The following is a 14,106-nucleotide window of genomic DNA, read 5'->3' on the forward strand; positions in this document are numbered from 1 at the left end:
AAAACATGGTACGTTGCTTTCTTTCAAATATCTAAAAGTTAAAGAAAGAGAGGTTCTGGCATTTTCTCTTCCTGCCACTTGCAAGCTGGACACAGGAGACTGAGCTAAGGTGAGCAGACTGCCCAGCACCGACGTCCGTACTGTACGTGTGCTATAGGGTCCATCACCTTGACCTCTGGGAGGGGCCTGGGACACAGGACCAGAGGTTGCCTCTGGGTCATGGAACAGATTGAACAAGGGACAGGGGCAATAGGAAGGCTTTCTCTTGGATGCTTTTTTGGTACCTTTTAAATTTCCTGCCCTGTATACATATTTCCTATTCCAAAGAACAAATTATTAGTTTTTTTCAAACATTTTGTGTATTTGTTTATTTTTGACTGTGCTGAGTCTCGTTGCTGAGCTCAGGCTTTCTCCGTTTGCAGCCAGCGAGGCTACTCTTCGTTGCGGTGCGCGGACTTCTCACTGCGGTGGCTTCCCTTGTTGCAGAGTGCAGGCTGTAGGCACTTGGGCTTCAGTAGTTGCGGTGCCCGGGCTCCAGAGTGCGGGCTCAGTAGTTGTGATGCATGGGGTTACTCAGCCCCGTGGGATGTGGGATCTTCCCAGACCAGGAACCAAACCCATGTCCGCTGCATCAGCAGGCAAATTCTTATCCAACTGCACCACCAGGGAAGTCCAAATTATTAATTTTTAAAAAAGAATTGAAAAGGAAAACGGTTGCCACAGTTGTAGTTCTTGCCTTGTGCCAGGCACAGTGCTAAGTATGTCATATGTGTAATCTTATTTAAACATAACAGTGCACAGACCCGAGAAGCAGAAAGGCCTGGCTCCAAGCTTAATCACTTACTTCGTCATGACCACCAGTAGCTCACCTAACATCGACTTTGGTTTTCTCATCTGTGAAACGGAGATCACAGTAGCACTTAGCTTGATACAATAGTAAGGATCAATGTAAATAAAAAGAACTTACCACGCCTCTGAAAGAGCTCTGAAACACCAGCTATTGCTGTTTTCATGGTTACCAGTCGTAGTAGTAGTAATACAGTGAGTGCTAAGTCACTTCAGTCATGTCTGACTCTCTGCGATGCCATGGACTGTAGCCCACCAGGCTCCTCTGTCCATGGGATTTCCCAGGCAAGAATACTGGAGTGGGTTGCCATGCCCTCCTCCAGGGGATATTCCCATCCCATGAATCGAACCCATATCTCTTTTGTCTCCTGCATTGGCAGGCGAGTTCTTTACCACTAATGCCACCTCTGTGAAGCAAATATTATTCCCATTTAAAGAAAAAGAAGCCAGGAAGGAGGGCTGTGAAATCCCCAGTTCTATATATCCAGGTTCTGGTCTCGACTCTGTGGCCTTGGGCATCTTACCTGCCTTCTCTGAGAGTCAGTTTTTTCCCTCCTCCTGTAAAATGGGAGTGGGAGGCCTGGATAACCCGTGTGATTCTTATTTTGCCAGCAAGAGAAGCTGAGTCTGGCTCGCTTTAGCAAATTTTTGAAAAGAAAATGTGTTGCAAGCCTTTTGAGTAGCTGGCGTATTCACTGAGACTCAGGCCAGAATCGGACAGGCCCTGTGGGAAACTTGGGGATTCTGGGTAACATCCAGGGATGCCTGAGCACCGGAAGTTTGTTCATTTTTTTGGTGGGAGGCTGCCCCGTTTGTTGGTTGATTGGTTGCTTAAATGGTTTGTCATATTGTCTTTCTGCTGGGGATATCCAGTCCCAGGAGAGGAAGGCTGATGGACCAACCTGACTAGGAGGCCCAGGCACCTTGGTGCCAGTTCCCAAGATGCTCCAGTGGGGCAGGGAGGGAATCCTCCCTGAAGAAATTCATGGCTGTTACTGAAAGAAAGGCAGTGTAGATGTGAGATAGCCAGGAAACACCGCCTGTCCACAGGGTTCGACAGAGTGATGTCTGAGCCCTCTTAAAGGTCAGCTATGTGACCTTGAAGGAAATAGGTTCTCCCATGGGTCACGGCCACTTGGATGCTCTGGCCTTGCATTCCCTGCTCTTCCTGCTTCAAATCTGTGGACTCCCGCGGGGCTTGGACTGGCCCTCGCCAAACCTCTCCGGTCCCCCTTGTGCACAAGGCAGTGAGTGGCATTTTGGAAGTCTGCTGTATAGAACAGAACATACCAGGGGCGATAAAAAGCATCATTGGATTTGATGGGGACCAATTCTGATGATTACTCTCCCCTTTCCTCTGCTTAGCAGAGGCTGACGAGCTTTGCCTTGTCATAGCAGTGAGGACTTCAGCCCAGGGTTTTGGTGGGGTTTTTTTGTGTTGGTTTTTTTTTTTTTTTTAATTTTGGGCCTTGAGGCTGGGACATGAGACAGCTGTCTTACCTTAAGCTGCTGGATCTCCAGGCCCAGCGTGGGTGGGCTGGATTCCTCCTGCCATTCCGGTCCTGGGTCTCTCTCATAGTCATCCTGTATGCCAGGTTCAGGGCCACCAGAGCACACCGCCTCTCAGAACCATCCCATTTCACTGGGCCTCGGACGTCCCTCACTGAATCTCACGCGAACTTTGGGGTGGCTCTCCCCATTTGGTAAACGAGAAAACCAAGTCTCCGGGAAGACGAGTGACTCCCCCAGGCCACACTGCTGTGGAGTGGCGGGGCTCAGCTGGAAGCTGAACAGATGGTACCTAAAAGCAGAGTCTGGGTTTGAAAGAGAAGTTACTTCCATAGATGTGATTGTGGGACACGTGGGGGGTGTGAGTGCCCCGTATTTGGTGCAAACCCTCCTCCCTGCCCTGCCCGCCCCATCTCTCTCATCGGCCTTCCCCCAGGCTCATGGCTTCAAGATGACTCCAAATTTATACACCCAGCCCTGCCTGTTTCTCTGAATTCCTGACTCGAATGTCAGCTTCCACTCCATGTCTCGGACCTCAGAGATCTAAAACCTAATTCAGTTCCCCTGCCCAGGGCCACATCTCTTCCTCCTCCAGCAGCCCTTTGCTCAGAAAATGGCATTCTCGCCAAGCTCACCACTTCCTTGATTGCCCCACGCCCCCCTCCCATTCAAGCACATCAACCCCTCCTGTTGATTCTACCTCCAACACAGAGCCTGGACTTGGCCCCTTCTCTCCATTTCCATTGGTTCCTCCCAAGCCCCTCTCATTGAAACATTAAACGGCCACCTCTCTCCTTCCTTTCTTCCATTCTTGCTCCATCCACTACATTTTCCACTCTGTACTCAAAGGGAGCTTTTACAAATGTCACCTCCCCTGATTAGAACCTCTGCCGTGACTTTCTGGGAGAAATGGGATGCCTCCCTGTGACCTGGGAGGCTGTGTGTAAGCACGCCTCCAGCTCCTCTCTGCTTGCTGCACCCACCAGGCTGCAGAAGCCACAGGGCTCCCTTCTGCTCCTCTGATCTGCCAAGGCTCATTCTCACCTCTGGGTTCAGCCCTTGCTGCCTCCTCTGCCCAGAGCATGCCTCCTCCAGATGTTCAAGTGGCTCCTTCCTCTCTCCTCACTGAGATTTCAGCCCAGCTATCACTTTCTCAATGAGACCTTCCCTGACCCTACAAACTGGAGGAGTTCTGTTTCCTCCCCACCGCAGTCTCTATCACATCAGCCTTTCTCATTTTCTGCAGAGCACTTCTAGCTCTAAAAAATGATCCTGTTCACTTGTTTCTGATCTGACTCCTCCCATCAACCTGCAAGTTCTTGTCTGTCCTATTCACACTATATTCCCAGCACATAAAGCAATACATTTTTGAAGTTTTATTTTTAAAAATAATTATAGTCTCACAGAAAATTGTAAAAAAAAAAAAAGTGCAGAAAAGAGAACTACAAAGCCAAAAGTTGTTTTTTTTGAAAGAATCAATAAAATGAATAAACCTCGATTGAGCAAAGGGGGGAAATACTCAAACTACTAAAATCAGAAATGAAAAGGGGGCCATTACTACCAAACTTACAGAAATAGAAGGGAATTTTTTATTCCCTTTTATTGTGGGAATATTATGAACAATTTTATGCCAGCAAGTTAGATATCAGATGAAATGGACAGATTCCTAAAAAAACATGAATTACCAAAACTGACTCAAGAAGGAAGAAACAATCTGATTAGACCTATAGTAAGAAAAGAGACTGAATTAGTAATCAATTAAAAAAGAAAGAAGAAAAGCCCAGGACCAAATGGCTTCACGGGTGAATCTTACCAAATATTTAAAGAATTAATACCAGTCCTTCACACACTGTCCTAAAATACGAAAGAGGAGGGACCGCTTCCCAACTCATTTTCCAAGGCCAGTATTAACCTGAAACCAAAACCAGACAAAGCCTTCAGAAGAAAACTACAGACCTGTCTTAGCCCTTATGAATATAGATGTAAAAATCCTCAATAAAACATTAGCAAATCAAATCTAGTAGTGTATAAAAAGATTTATGTATCAAGACCTAGTGGAATTTATTCCAAAAATGCAAAGGTTTCAGCATATGAAAATAAGTCGGTTGAATATGACATATTAATACAATGAAGGGGGAAATAATCACATGGCATCTTAATAGACCCAGAAGAGGCATTTGATAAAATTCAACATTCTTTCATGATAAAACCATCAACAAACCAAGAACAGAAGGAAAGATCCTCAACCTGATAAAGGGTATCTGTGAAAATCCATGACTAATATCATACTGAATGGTGAAAGACTAAAAGCTCACCCCTAAGATCGGGAATGGGTCAAGATTGCCTACTTTCACCATGTCTATTCAACACTGTACTGGAGATTCTACTCAAGATAGTTAAGCTAGAAAAGGTTGGAAACAATGAAATAGACCATATTTGCAGGTGATATGATCTTATTAAAAGTCTTAAAGAATCTGCAAAAATTACTGATAAAACTAAAATCAAGTTCAGCAAGTTTAAAGGATAAAAGGTCAATATAAAAAAGTCAGTTGTATTTCTATACACTAGTGATGAACTATCCAAAAAGTGAGTTAAGAAAATTCTATGTATAATAGCATCAAAAAAATAAAATACTTAAGGATAAATTTCATCTAAGAAATGAAAGACTTGTACATTGAAAAGTATCAAATATTGTTGACAAAATTTAAAGACAACCCAAATAATGAAAAATGAAAATATACCTGTGTTCACGGATTGGAAGACTTAATACTATTGCCATGGCAATGCTCCCAAATAATCTATAGATTCAATGTAATCCTATCAAAATTCCAACTGCCTTTTTTTTTTGGTGGAAATTGACAAGCATGTAAAATGTTTATGGAAGTTCAAAGAATATAGAATAGCCCTCAAAAGTGTTGGGGAAAAAACAAAGTTGGAAGACTCACACTTCCCAATTTCAAAACTTACTGCCAAGTCACAGTAATTGAGACTTTGTGGTTCTGGCTTAAGTATAGACATATAGATCAATGGAATACAACTGAGACTGCAGAAATAGGTTCATACATCTATTGTCAATTGTTCTTTAACAAGGATGCCAATCCCATTCGATGAGGAAAGAATCGTTTTGTTTCAACAAATGGCATCAGGACAACTGGATTTCCGCATGCAGAAGAATTTAGTTGGACTCTTCCTTCACACCATCTACAAAAGCTAACTCAATGGATCAAAGACCTTGAAACTTTATAGTTTTAAGGCTATAAAACTCTTTGATGAAAAACATAGGTACAAATCTTCGTAGCTTGGAATTTTTCAATGGAGTTTTAGGGTCAACACCCAAAGCATAAACAACAAAAGAAAAAAATAGATTAGACCTCATCAAAATTTTAAAACATTTTTGCTTTGAAGAACATTATCAAGAAAGTGAAAGACAACCTACAGAAAATGGAGAAACTGTTTGCAGATCATATATCTGAGAAGAGCCATGTGTCCAGAATATATAAAGAACTCAGACTCAACAGCAAAGAGACAAACAGCCCAATGAAAAAAGGCCAAAATACTTTGAATAGATATTTCTTGAAAGATTTACAAATAGCCAACAAGCACACATGAAAAGATACTCAATATCATTAGTCATTCAGTTCAGTTCAGTCACTCAGTCATGTCCGACTCTTTGCGACCCCATGGACTACAGCACACCAGACTCCTGTCCATCACCAACTCCCAGAGCTTGCTTAAACTCATGTCCATCGAGTCGGTGATGCCATCCAACCATCTCATCCTCTGCCATCCCCTTCTCCTCCTGCCTTCAATTTTTCCCTCAATAGTTATTAGGGAAATGCAAAGCAAAACCACAAAGACATACTTCATACCCATTGGATGCTATACTTAAAAAAAAAACAAAAAAAACAGAAATAACAAGTATTGGTGAGCATATGGAAAAATTGGAATCATCATACCTTGCCGGTGGGAATGTAAAAGGAAAATGGCACAGCCATTGTGCAAAACAGTTTGGCAGTTCCTCAAAACATTAAATGTAGGGACTTCCCTGGTGGTCCAGTGGCTGAGACTCTGCACTCCCAGCGCAGGGGCTAGGGTTCCATCCCTGGTCAGGAGAACTAGATCCTACATGCTGTAACTAAGAGCCAACACAGCCAAATAAATAAATAATTTTTAAAAAATTAAATGTACAGTTACCATGTGACCAAGCATTTCCACTTCTAGGTATATACCCAAGAAAATTAAAAACATATATTCACACAAAAACTTGTACACAAATGTTCATAGCAGTGTTATTCATAATGCCCAAAAGGTGGAAACAACCCAGATGGCCATCAAATGATGCACAGATAAACAACATGTGGTCTGTCCATACAATGGGATATTATTCGGTCATAAAAAGGAGCAAAGTCCTGAATAAACTTGGATAAACTAGAAAGCATCATGCTGATTCACTAGACAGCATCGTGCTGAATGATGAAAGTTGGACATAAAAGACCATATATATTGTATGACAGCATTTATATGAAATGTCCAGAATAGGCAAATCCATAGAGACAGAAGGTAGACTAGTGGGTACCAGGGACAGGGGAGATGTAGGAATGGGGAGTGACTGTTTAAGGGTATGGGGCTTCTTTGAGGGGCAATAAAAGTGTGCTGGAAAAAGATAATGGTGATGGTTGGACAACCTCGTGAATACACTAAAAAACCACTGACTTGTACACTTTAAAGGGGTGGTTTGATATATGTGAATTTTATCTCCCTTTTTTTTGGCCACTCTCTGCAGCATGTGGGATCTCAGTTCCTCAATCAAGGATGGACCCTGTGCCCCCTGCAGTAGAAGCGTGGAGTCTTAACCTGTGGGCCGCCAGAGCAATCCCTCAATTTTTAATAAAGTATAGTGAGGTTCCATGTGCCTTCGTCTTGCCTCCCCAATGGTAACATCCTATGTGACCACAGTACATCATCAAAACTGGGAAACTGACATGAGTATAACGAGCAGCACTTCATACACTTGTTTGTGCCTGTGTGTGTGTATACATTCTTTTCAATTCTGTCACTTGTAGATTCATATAACCACCACCACGGCAAGATACGGAAGAGTTCCATCACCTCAAAGGAATGCCCTCCTGGGACCCTTTCTAACCACCCCACCCCCTTCCTGTCCCTAACATGGCCGCCATCAATTTGTTCTCTATAATTTTTTTCATTTCAAGAATGTTGTAGGGACCTCCCTGGCAGTCCAGTGGTTAAGATTCCACGCTTCCAGTGCAGGGGATGTGGGTTCAATCCCTGGTTGGGGAACTAAGATCCCACATGCCATGCTGCACAGCACCACCCCCCCAAATGCCATATACATGGGATCCTACTGTATGTAACCTTTCTGAGATTGACTTTTTCCCACTCATGGTAATGCCCTTGGGGCTTCCCTGGTGGCTCAGATGGTAAAGAATCTGCCTGCAATTCAGGAGACCTGGGTTCAATCCCTGGGTCAGGAAGATCCCCTGGAGAAGGGCATGGCTGCCCACTCCAGTATTCTTGCCTGGAGAATCCCACGGACAGAGGAGCCTGGCAGGCTGCAGTCCATGGGGCCACAAAGAGTCGGATACAACTGAGCAACTAACAACAACATAATGCCATTGACACCCATCCAAATTGTTGCATCAATAGTTCGTTCCCTTCTTTAAAAGACTGGTTCATTTTTGGCTGTGCTGGGTCTTTGCTGCTGCACGGGCTTGCCCCAGTTGTGGCAGGCGGGGGTTACTCTCTGATTGTGGCGCTCAGGCTCCTCCTTGCGGTGGCATCTCTTGTGGCAGATCGTGGGCTCTAAGACACGTGGGCTTAGTTGACCCACACATGGGGGCTCTTCCCGGACCAGGGATTGAACCTGTGTCCCTTGAATTGGCAGATGGATTCTTTTTTTTTCTTCAAATAACCTGTTTATTTTATTTTGCGTCTTCTGGGTAGTATTTTTTAAATTTATTTATTTTTTAATTGAAGGATAATTGCTTTACAGAATTTTGTTGTTTTCTGTCAAACCCCAACATGAATCAGCCATAGGTACACATAGATTCCCCCCCCCGTTTTGAAACTCCCTCCCCATCCCAGCCCTGTAGGTGGATACAGAGCCCCTGTTTGAGTTTCCTGAGACATACAGCAAATTCCCGTTGACTATCTACGTTACATATGGTCATGTAAGTTTCCATGTTGTTCTCTCCATACGTCTCACCCTCGCCGCCCCTCTCCCCGTGTCCGTAAGTCTGTTCTCTATGTCTGTTTGTCCATTACTGCCCTGCAAACAAATTCCTCGGTACCATCTTTTTAGATTCTGTTTATGTGCGTTAGTATACAGTATTTCTCTTTCTCTTTCTGACTTACTTCACTCTGTATAATAGGCTCTAGGTTCCCCACCAGGGAAGTCCAGTTTGTTTCCTTTTAAGATGCTAACTTATTAAAGCGAGGCTACTTCTGAGGGCCGTCCAGCATCACTCTGAGGGTGTGTGGATCCGTGTCAGGTTAATGTTAGAGACCGCAGCACCTTCCTTAGTAGTTAGAAAGAGACCTCCTGAGAGAGGCCTTCTCTGACCATCGATTCTAAAATTGTCCTTCCGGTGGCCATTAATAATTCTCTTGTATTTGCTTCATCAAATGTATCCCCCCTGCTTGATTTTTTTTTCCCCCTTGGCAGTGTGACTTGTTGGCTCCTCTGCCCGCCCAGAGCCGGGACCGTCTGGGCCGGGATCCCCCGCACTCAGGATTTGTTGAGCAAGTGGGTAGCAGATGCTGCTGGTGCCTCCCCTGGTCCTTCACCCTCCCACTGTGGTCCCTGCTGGCCGCTCTTCCACCTGCCAGCAAACACCTCTCTCCTGTGGCGGGTTTGTTTTCTCGTCTCCAGGACCCACTTTACTTCCCCTGCACCAGGTCCAAACTGGTGGGGAATGGAGCCCCCAGGAGCAGCCCTGAACCTGCGCAGATGGGAACTGGAGTGTGGATACACACCGGCTCCTTCGTCCTTCCCTGTCTAAATCAACTCCTTTACTGGAATTCTTGCCTCAGGGTCTGCTCCTGCGGGAACCCAAACCCAGACAGAATGATTGAATGAATAAATGAAAAACCTAAGTTTGAATCCTCACTCCAAGGACTTCCCTGGTGGGCCATTGGGTAAGACTCCACACTCCCAGTGCAGGGGTCCCAGGTTCGATCCCTGGTCAGAGAACTAGACCCCACATGCCTCAACTAAAGATTCTGATTGCCTCAACTAAGACCCGGCACAGACAAATAAATCTATCTTTTAAAAAATTCTCACTCCACTGCATGCGCAAACCACATCTTTGATGGTCTCTGATCTTCCTTCAGTGACTCACCATCCGTCCCCCTGCTCCCAGGGCTTGGAGGGAACCCAGTGGAGTAACAGCAGCAGCGCCCAGGTGCTGATTCTTGTTCGACCCTCTTGATTACCACCTGCGATGGGCAGGTGCAGCCGACACCCTGCCTGCTGGGCTGGCACCTGGAGCTTTGCCCAGTGAGCCTTGGGTCAGCCCTCGGCGGCTTCCAGCAGCCTTCCTCCCGGGCACTCTGTCAGTGGAAAGGAAGAGTCAGAAGGCCCGGTGGCTAATGAGGTTCAGAGTTACCTGCAGATTAATGTTCTCCAACTCTGAACAGCACGATTAGCCCTCCCGCTGACAGAAATGTGATGGGAAATCAATTACAGTCTCCACGCTGGCGTCTAAGGGTCAGCCTTCAGCTTCTGCCATTGTCAGGCAGCCTCAGCGACCCACTCCAGGCTCCAGCTCAGAGACAGGATGAGACATCTCCGCTGGGTTTGGAGATGTGTTGTCCTGACCCCTCGCAGCTGCCCAGAGCACTAGAAGTTCCCGCAGAGCTCGAGAAACTTGCCAGGATAAGTCAGAAGCCCTTGAACTCATCTCAGCAGCGTCCTGCCTCCTGAAAGGCACCATTGTCGCTGGGACAAGCCACCTCTGTCCTCCGCGCAGCTGGAGGCTGCGCCTCGTGTCTCCTGGGGACCAGCGGACCCCCCAAGGCAGCCAGCGTCCCCCCTTCTCCGCTCTGTCAAGTAGCAGGCGCGGTCCTGGGGACAGGAGCCCATGGAGATGTCCTCAGATACAGGGCATTGCTCCTTCTAGACAAAAGGGGCAACTTCAGCCAGTGTCAGAGATGCATGTAGCTTATTGGGATTTGTGGTTGTTCAGCCCCTAAGCAGGGACCCTAAACTTGAATGTCTGCATTTAAGGGGCCAGGCAAAAGCATAACCAGGGAGGTGAAGTGAGTGTGGAACAGTAGAAAGTGCTGGGGACTGGGGGCCTGGCCACCAGGGCAGGGTACTCAGCTGCAGCTGTCAGGGACCCTGTGTTGCCACATCTTCTAAGTCTATAGACAAGCTCGACATCTATCTCTGAGGGGCAGGAGATATTCTCCATCTTTAAGTTTTGGCAACAAATTGCCTTTTTCAGAAAGCGACAACAACAACAACACTTAGTGAGCTAAACAAAACAGCTCTGCCGGCCAGATCGTTTTAGTCTCAGTGAGGGGCTTAGTTTCAGTGAGGGGCTTCTCTGGTGGTCCAGGGGTTAGGACTCTGAGCTTCCAATACAGGGGATGTGGCTTCAGTCCTTGGTTGGGGAACTAAGTTCCCACAGGCCCTGCGGCACATCCAAAGAAAGAAAAATAAAGTTTCCATGAGAGGACAGATATTAGCAGGTGAATTTTATGTATTCAGTCATTTCTTTATTCAACTGTTGTTCCAAAAGTTCGATTCAAAGATTTTTGTTGTCATTTCCCAGGTGCCAAGGAACTGTGCTGAATGCTGAAGGTTTTGGAATGAATGAGAAGAGCTTGAAGCTGAGTGTGAGTGTGTGTGTGTGTGTGTGTTAGGGGGGTGTGACACAGACATGAAGACAGGGAATCATGGGGCACTGAGTAAATGACACCCACAGGCATATTGAGGAGCCGTGGGCACCTAGATGGGGGAGTGATTGTGTCAAGGGAAAAGGTGACCGTGGGGGCGACAACACACTTGAGCTGAATTTCCCAGGGTGAGAAGGACAGAAGAGTGTGTGTGTGTGTGTGTGTTTTAATCTATGTTTATTTTTGGCTGCCCTGAGTCTTAATGTTGCTGTGCACGGGCTTTCTCTAGTTGCAACCAGCAGATGCAACTCTCTATTGTGGCACACAGGCTTAGTTGCTCTGCAGCACGTGGGATCTTCCCGGACCAGGGATAGAACCCGTGTCCCCTGCATTGGCGGGCGGATTCTCAACCACTGGACCACCAGGGAAGTCCCAGGCCAGGAGAGTATTGCACGCCGAAGCCCAGCCTGTACGAAGGCGCAGAGACCGAGCCAGTGTGGAGATGTTGGGGAGCAGCTGTGAGTTTTGTCCAGACAGAGAGCAGAAGAGGTGCCCAAAGAGACGAGGGGAGGCAGCCAGAGCTGAGAGAAGTCCCCTCCCCACCCCCGTTTCTCCTTTTCCATCTCCGTCTCAAGCGCTCATGATACGAAATCTTGTTGGTGTGAATGAAAATGCCAGCAAGACTGCCCTGCTCCTCTGCCTCTTTGGCCTTGAGAGTGGCCTTGGCAGCTTCTCCGGCAGGCGGAAACTGCACACGGGGGTCCCGAGGCTTGGAAACCCTGAAGGGAACAGAATAAATCCCAAGGCTCAGTGCCATGGCCCCGTCCCAACAGACGCCTGAGCCAGGTCCTTTCTTTTCTATTTTTACATTTTTAAAATTCTACAGGGTTTTACAAAAGAAAATCAAAGGCTCTGTTTGCCAGGTTAATCAAACAAGCGCAAGTCGTGGCTCTTTTCCCGTCCTTCTCCCTCCGGTCTCTCTCCCCGCAAAGCCGATTAGGTTGATTAAAATAAAGCCCGCTGCAATTTAAATTCAGTCTGGTTGGCAGGGCCGAGGGGCCCCTGTGGTGGCTTTGTACCGGGGACGGGGTTGAGGGTCAGTAGCCTGCTCCCAAGAGCGATCCAGATGGGGTGAGATCTAAGACCCCACCTGGGATGATGTCCAGGAGGCGGCTGGCTTCCCACCCTTATCCTTCCCTGGTTTCCATAGTCACTGCTCATTTACTGTGGGTGGTGGTGGTGGTTTAGTTGCTCAGAGCGTCCCGGACTCTTTTTCGACCCCATGAACTGTAGCCCGCCAGGCTCCTGTATCCAGGGGATTTCCCAGGCAAGAATACTGGAGTGGGTTGCCATTTCCTTCTTCAGGGGATCTTCCTGATTGAACCCACGTCTCCTGCATCGCAGGCAGATTCTTTACAGACTGAGCCAAAACTGGGAAGATTACTGTGGGGTAAGGCAGAAATGTGCTAACCATAACAATGTCCTTCTCTTGCTGCCATTTCAGGGCAAGAAAGACCCTTCCCTGTGGATGTGCCCCTTCCACCCGCCGCTCCAGCTCTTTTTTGTCATCCGCAACACAGGACAGCTGCGTGACTTTGGTCTAACCAAGATCAAGGTTTGGAATTACTGGACGGCTGACGGCGTAAGTAACAGGCTCCGGTTCCTCACCGAGCATTTGACTGGTGGCAGCACGTAGTGTTTTCCATAACGGGATTCATTCCCCAAGCTGCAAAATGAGGATCAAGTAGCCCCACTGCCCTTCCTCCCTGGTGTAGCCGGCACCTGCTGGGGATTTTCACTTCGCACTGTCAGAGCCCCCCAGGAGCAGAGCCTCTGCTGAAGGCTGGGGAAGTGGAACCAGGTCACCCTCTGGGGGAACTGGAGAAACATGAACTGAGGCTCCGATTTAACAGATACCGAAACAGACATATAGAGAGATTGTGTCACGTGGCCCAAGTCACACAGCCAGTGAGTGTCACAGTGAGAATCTGGACCCCTGCAACTGGACTCCAGGCCCATTTGCTTTGCCAGCGCTTCTCAAACCATAATCCACAATGACTCGCTTGGGATCTTGATTAAATACAGGTCCTAATGAGAGGGTTGGATGGCATCACTGATTCAGTGGACATGAACTTGGGCGAAGTCCGAGAGACGGGGAGGGAAAGGGAGGCCTGGTGTGCTACAGCCCACGGGGTCACAAAGAGTCGGACACGACTTAGTGACTGAAAAACAACAATCCAGCGAGTCCAGGGCGGGCCCAGGATTCTGTGTGTGCAGCCAGTTCTGAGGTGTACAGTGCTCCTGGTGTGTGCACCCCACTCCAAACAGCCAGGCTCTTAATGTCTGTGCCCTTTGGCCTCTCTGATTTCAGAACCCCTCCCCTTCTTCCTACCGTCACACCACTACTCACACCCAGGTCCTCATTCTTGCTTTCTCTAAGCTATCTTCCACGTATTCATTTGCATTTATTCCTTCACTGAATACTGGTTCTTGAGCACATCCTAGGTACCATCAGGTTTCATGATCGATTCTGAAGACACTGATATAAAGATACAATCTACGCCTTGGGGTATCCGTTGTCTGAGAGCTGGCAGACAAGTGATGCAGATGAATGAGACAGTGTGATGAAGACCTTGATCAAGCTGAACCCAGAGTGCCATGGGTTTCAAACAGAAACCTCAGGGACTCTGCAGGGAACTCAGTCAGTGAGGAGGGACAGGACTTGGTTTCCCTTCTTTTGCTAGAAAAGGGGGCATGAACTATTCTACTTTCCTTTATAAGTGGCTATAAGGGAATCGATAGAACAAGCAAGATGATAAATGGGAACCAATTCTCAGCCTCAGTCTTGTTAGGGAGACACTGGGGCCTGGTGGGGAGTGCAGCAGACTG

The 14,106-nt window shown here is 47.1% G+C and overlaps 1 protein-coding gene across 7 annotated transcripts in view; it reads left to right on the forward strand.

The window, feature by feature from the left end:
• Positions 1–14,106, forward strand: part of LOC122701544 (katanin interacting protein) — a 228,563-nt gene that overhangs the window by 146,092 nt on the left and 68,365 nt on the right. For all 7 annotated transcript variants that reach the window (XM_043914569.1, XM_043914575.1, XM_043914573.1 and 4 more), the window contains one exon: positions 12,722–12,859. In XM_043914569.1, the coding sequence (XP_043770504.1) occupies positions 12,722–12,859 (138 nt within the window). The remainder of the gene's footprint in view (positions 1–12,721; positions 12,860–14,106) is intronic.

Source organism: Cervus elaphus, chromosome 10 (assembly GCF_910594005.1).
Source record: "Cervus elaphus chromosome 10, mCerEla1.1, whole genome shotgun sequence".
In the NCBI taxonomy this organism is placed as follows: Eukaryota; Metazoa; Chordata; class Mammalia; order Artiodactyla; family Cervidae; genus Cervus; species Cervus elaphus.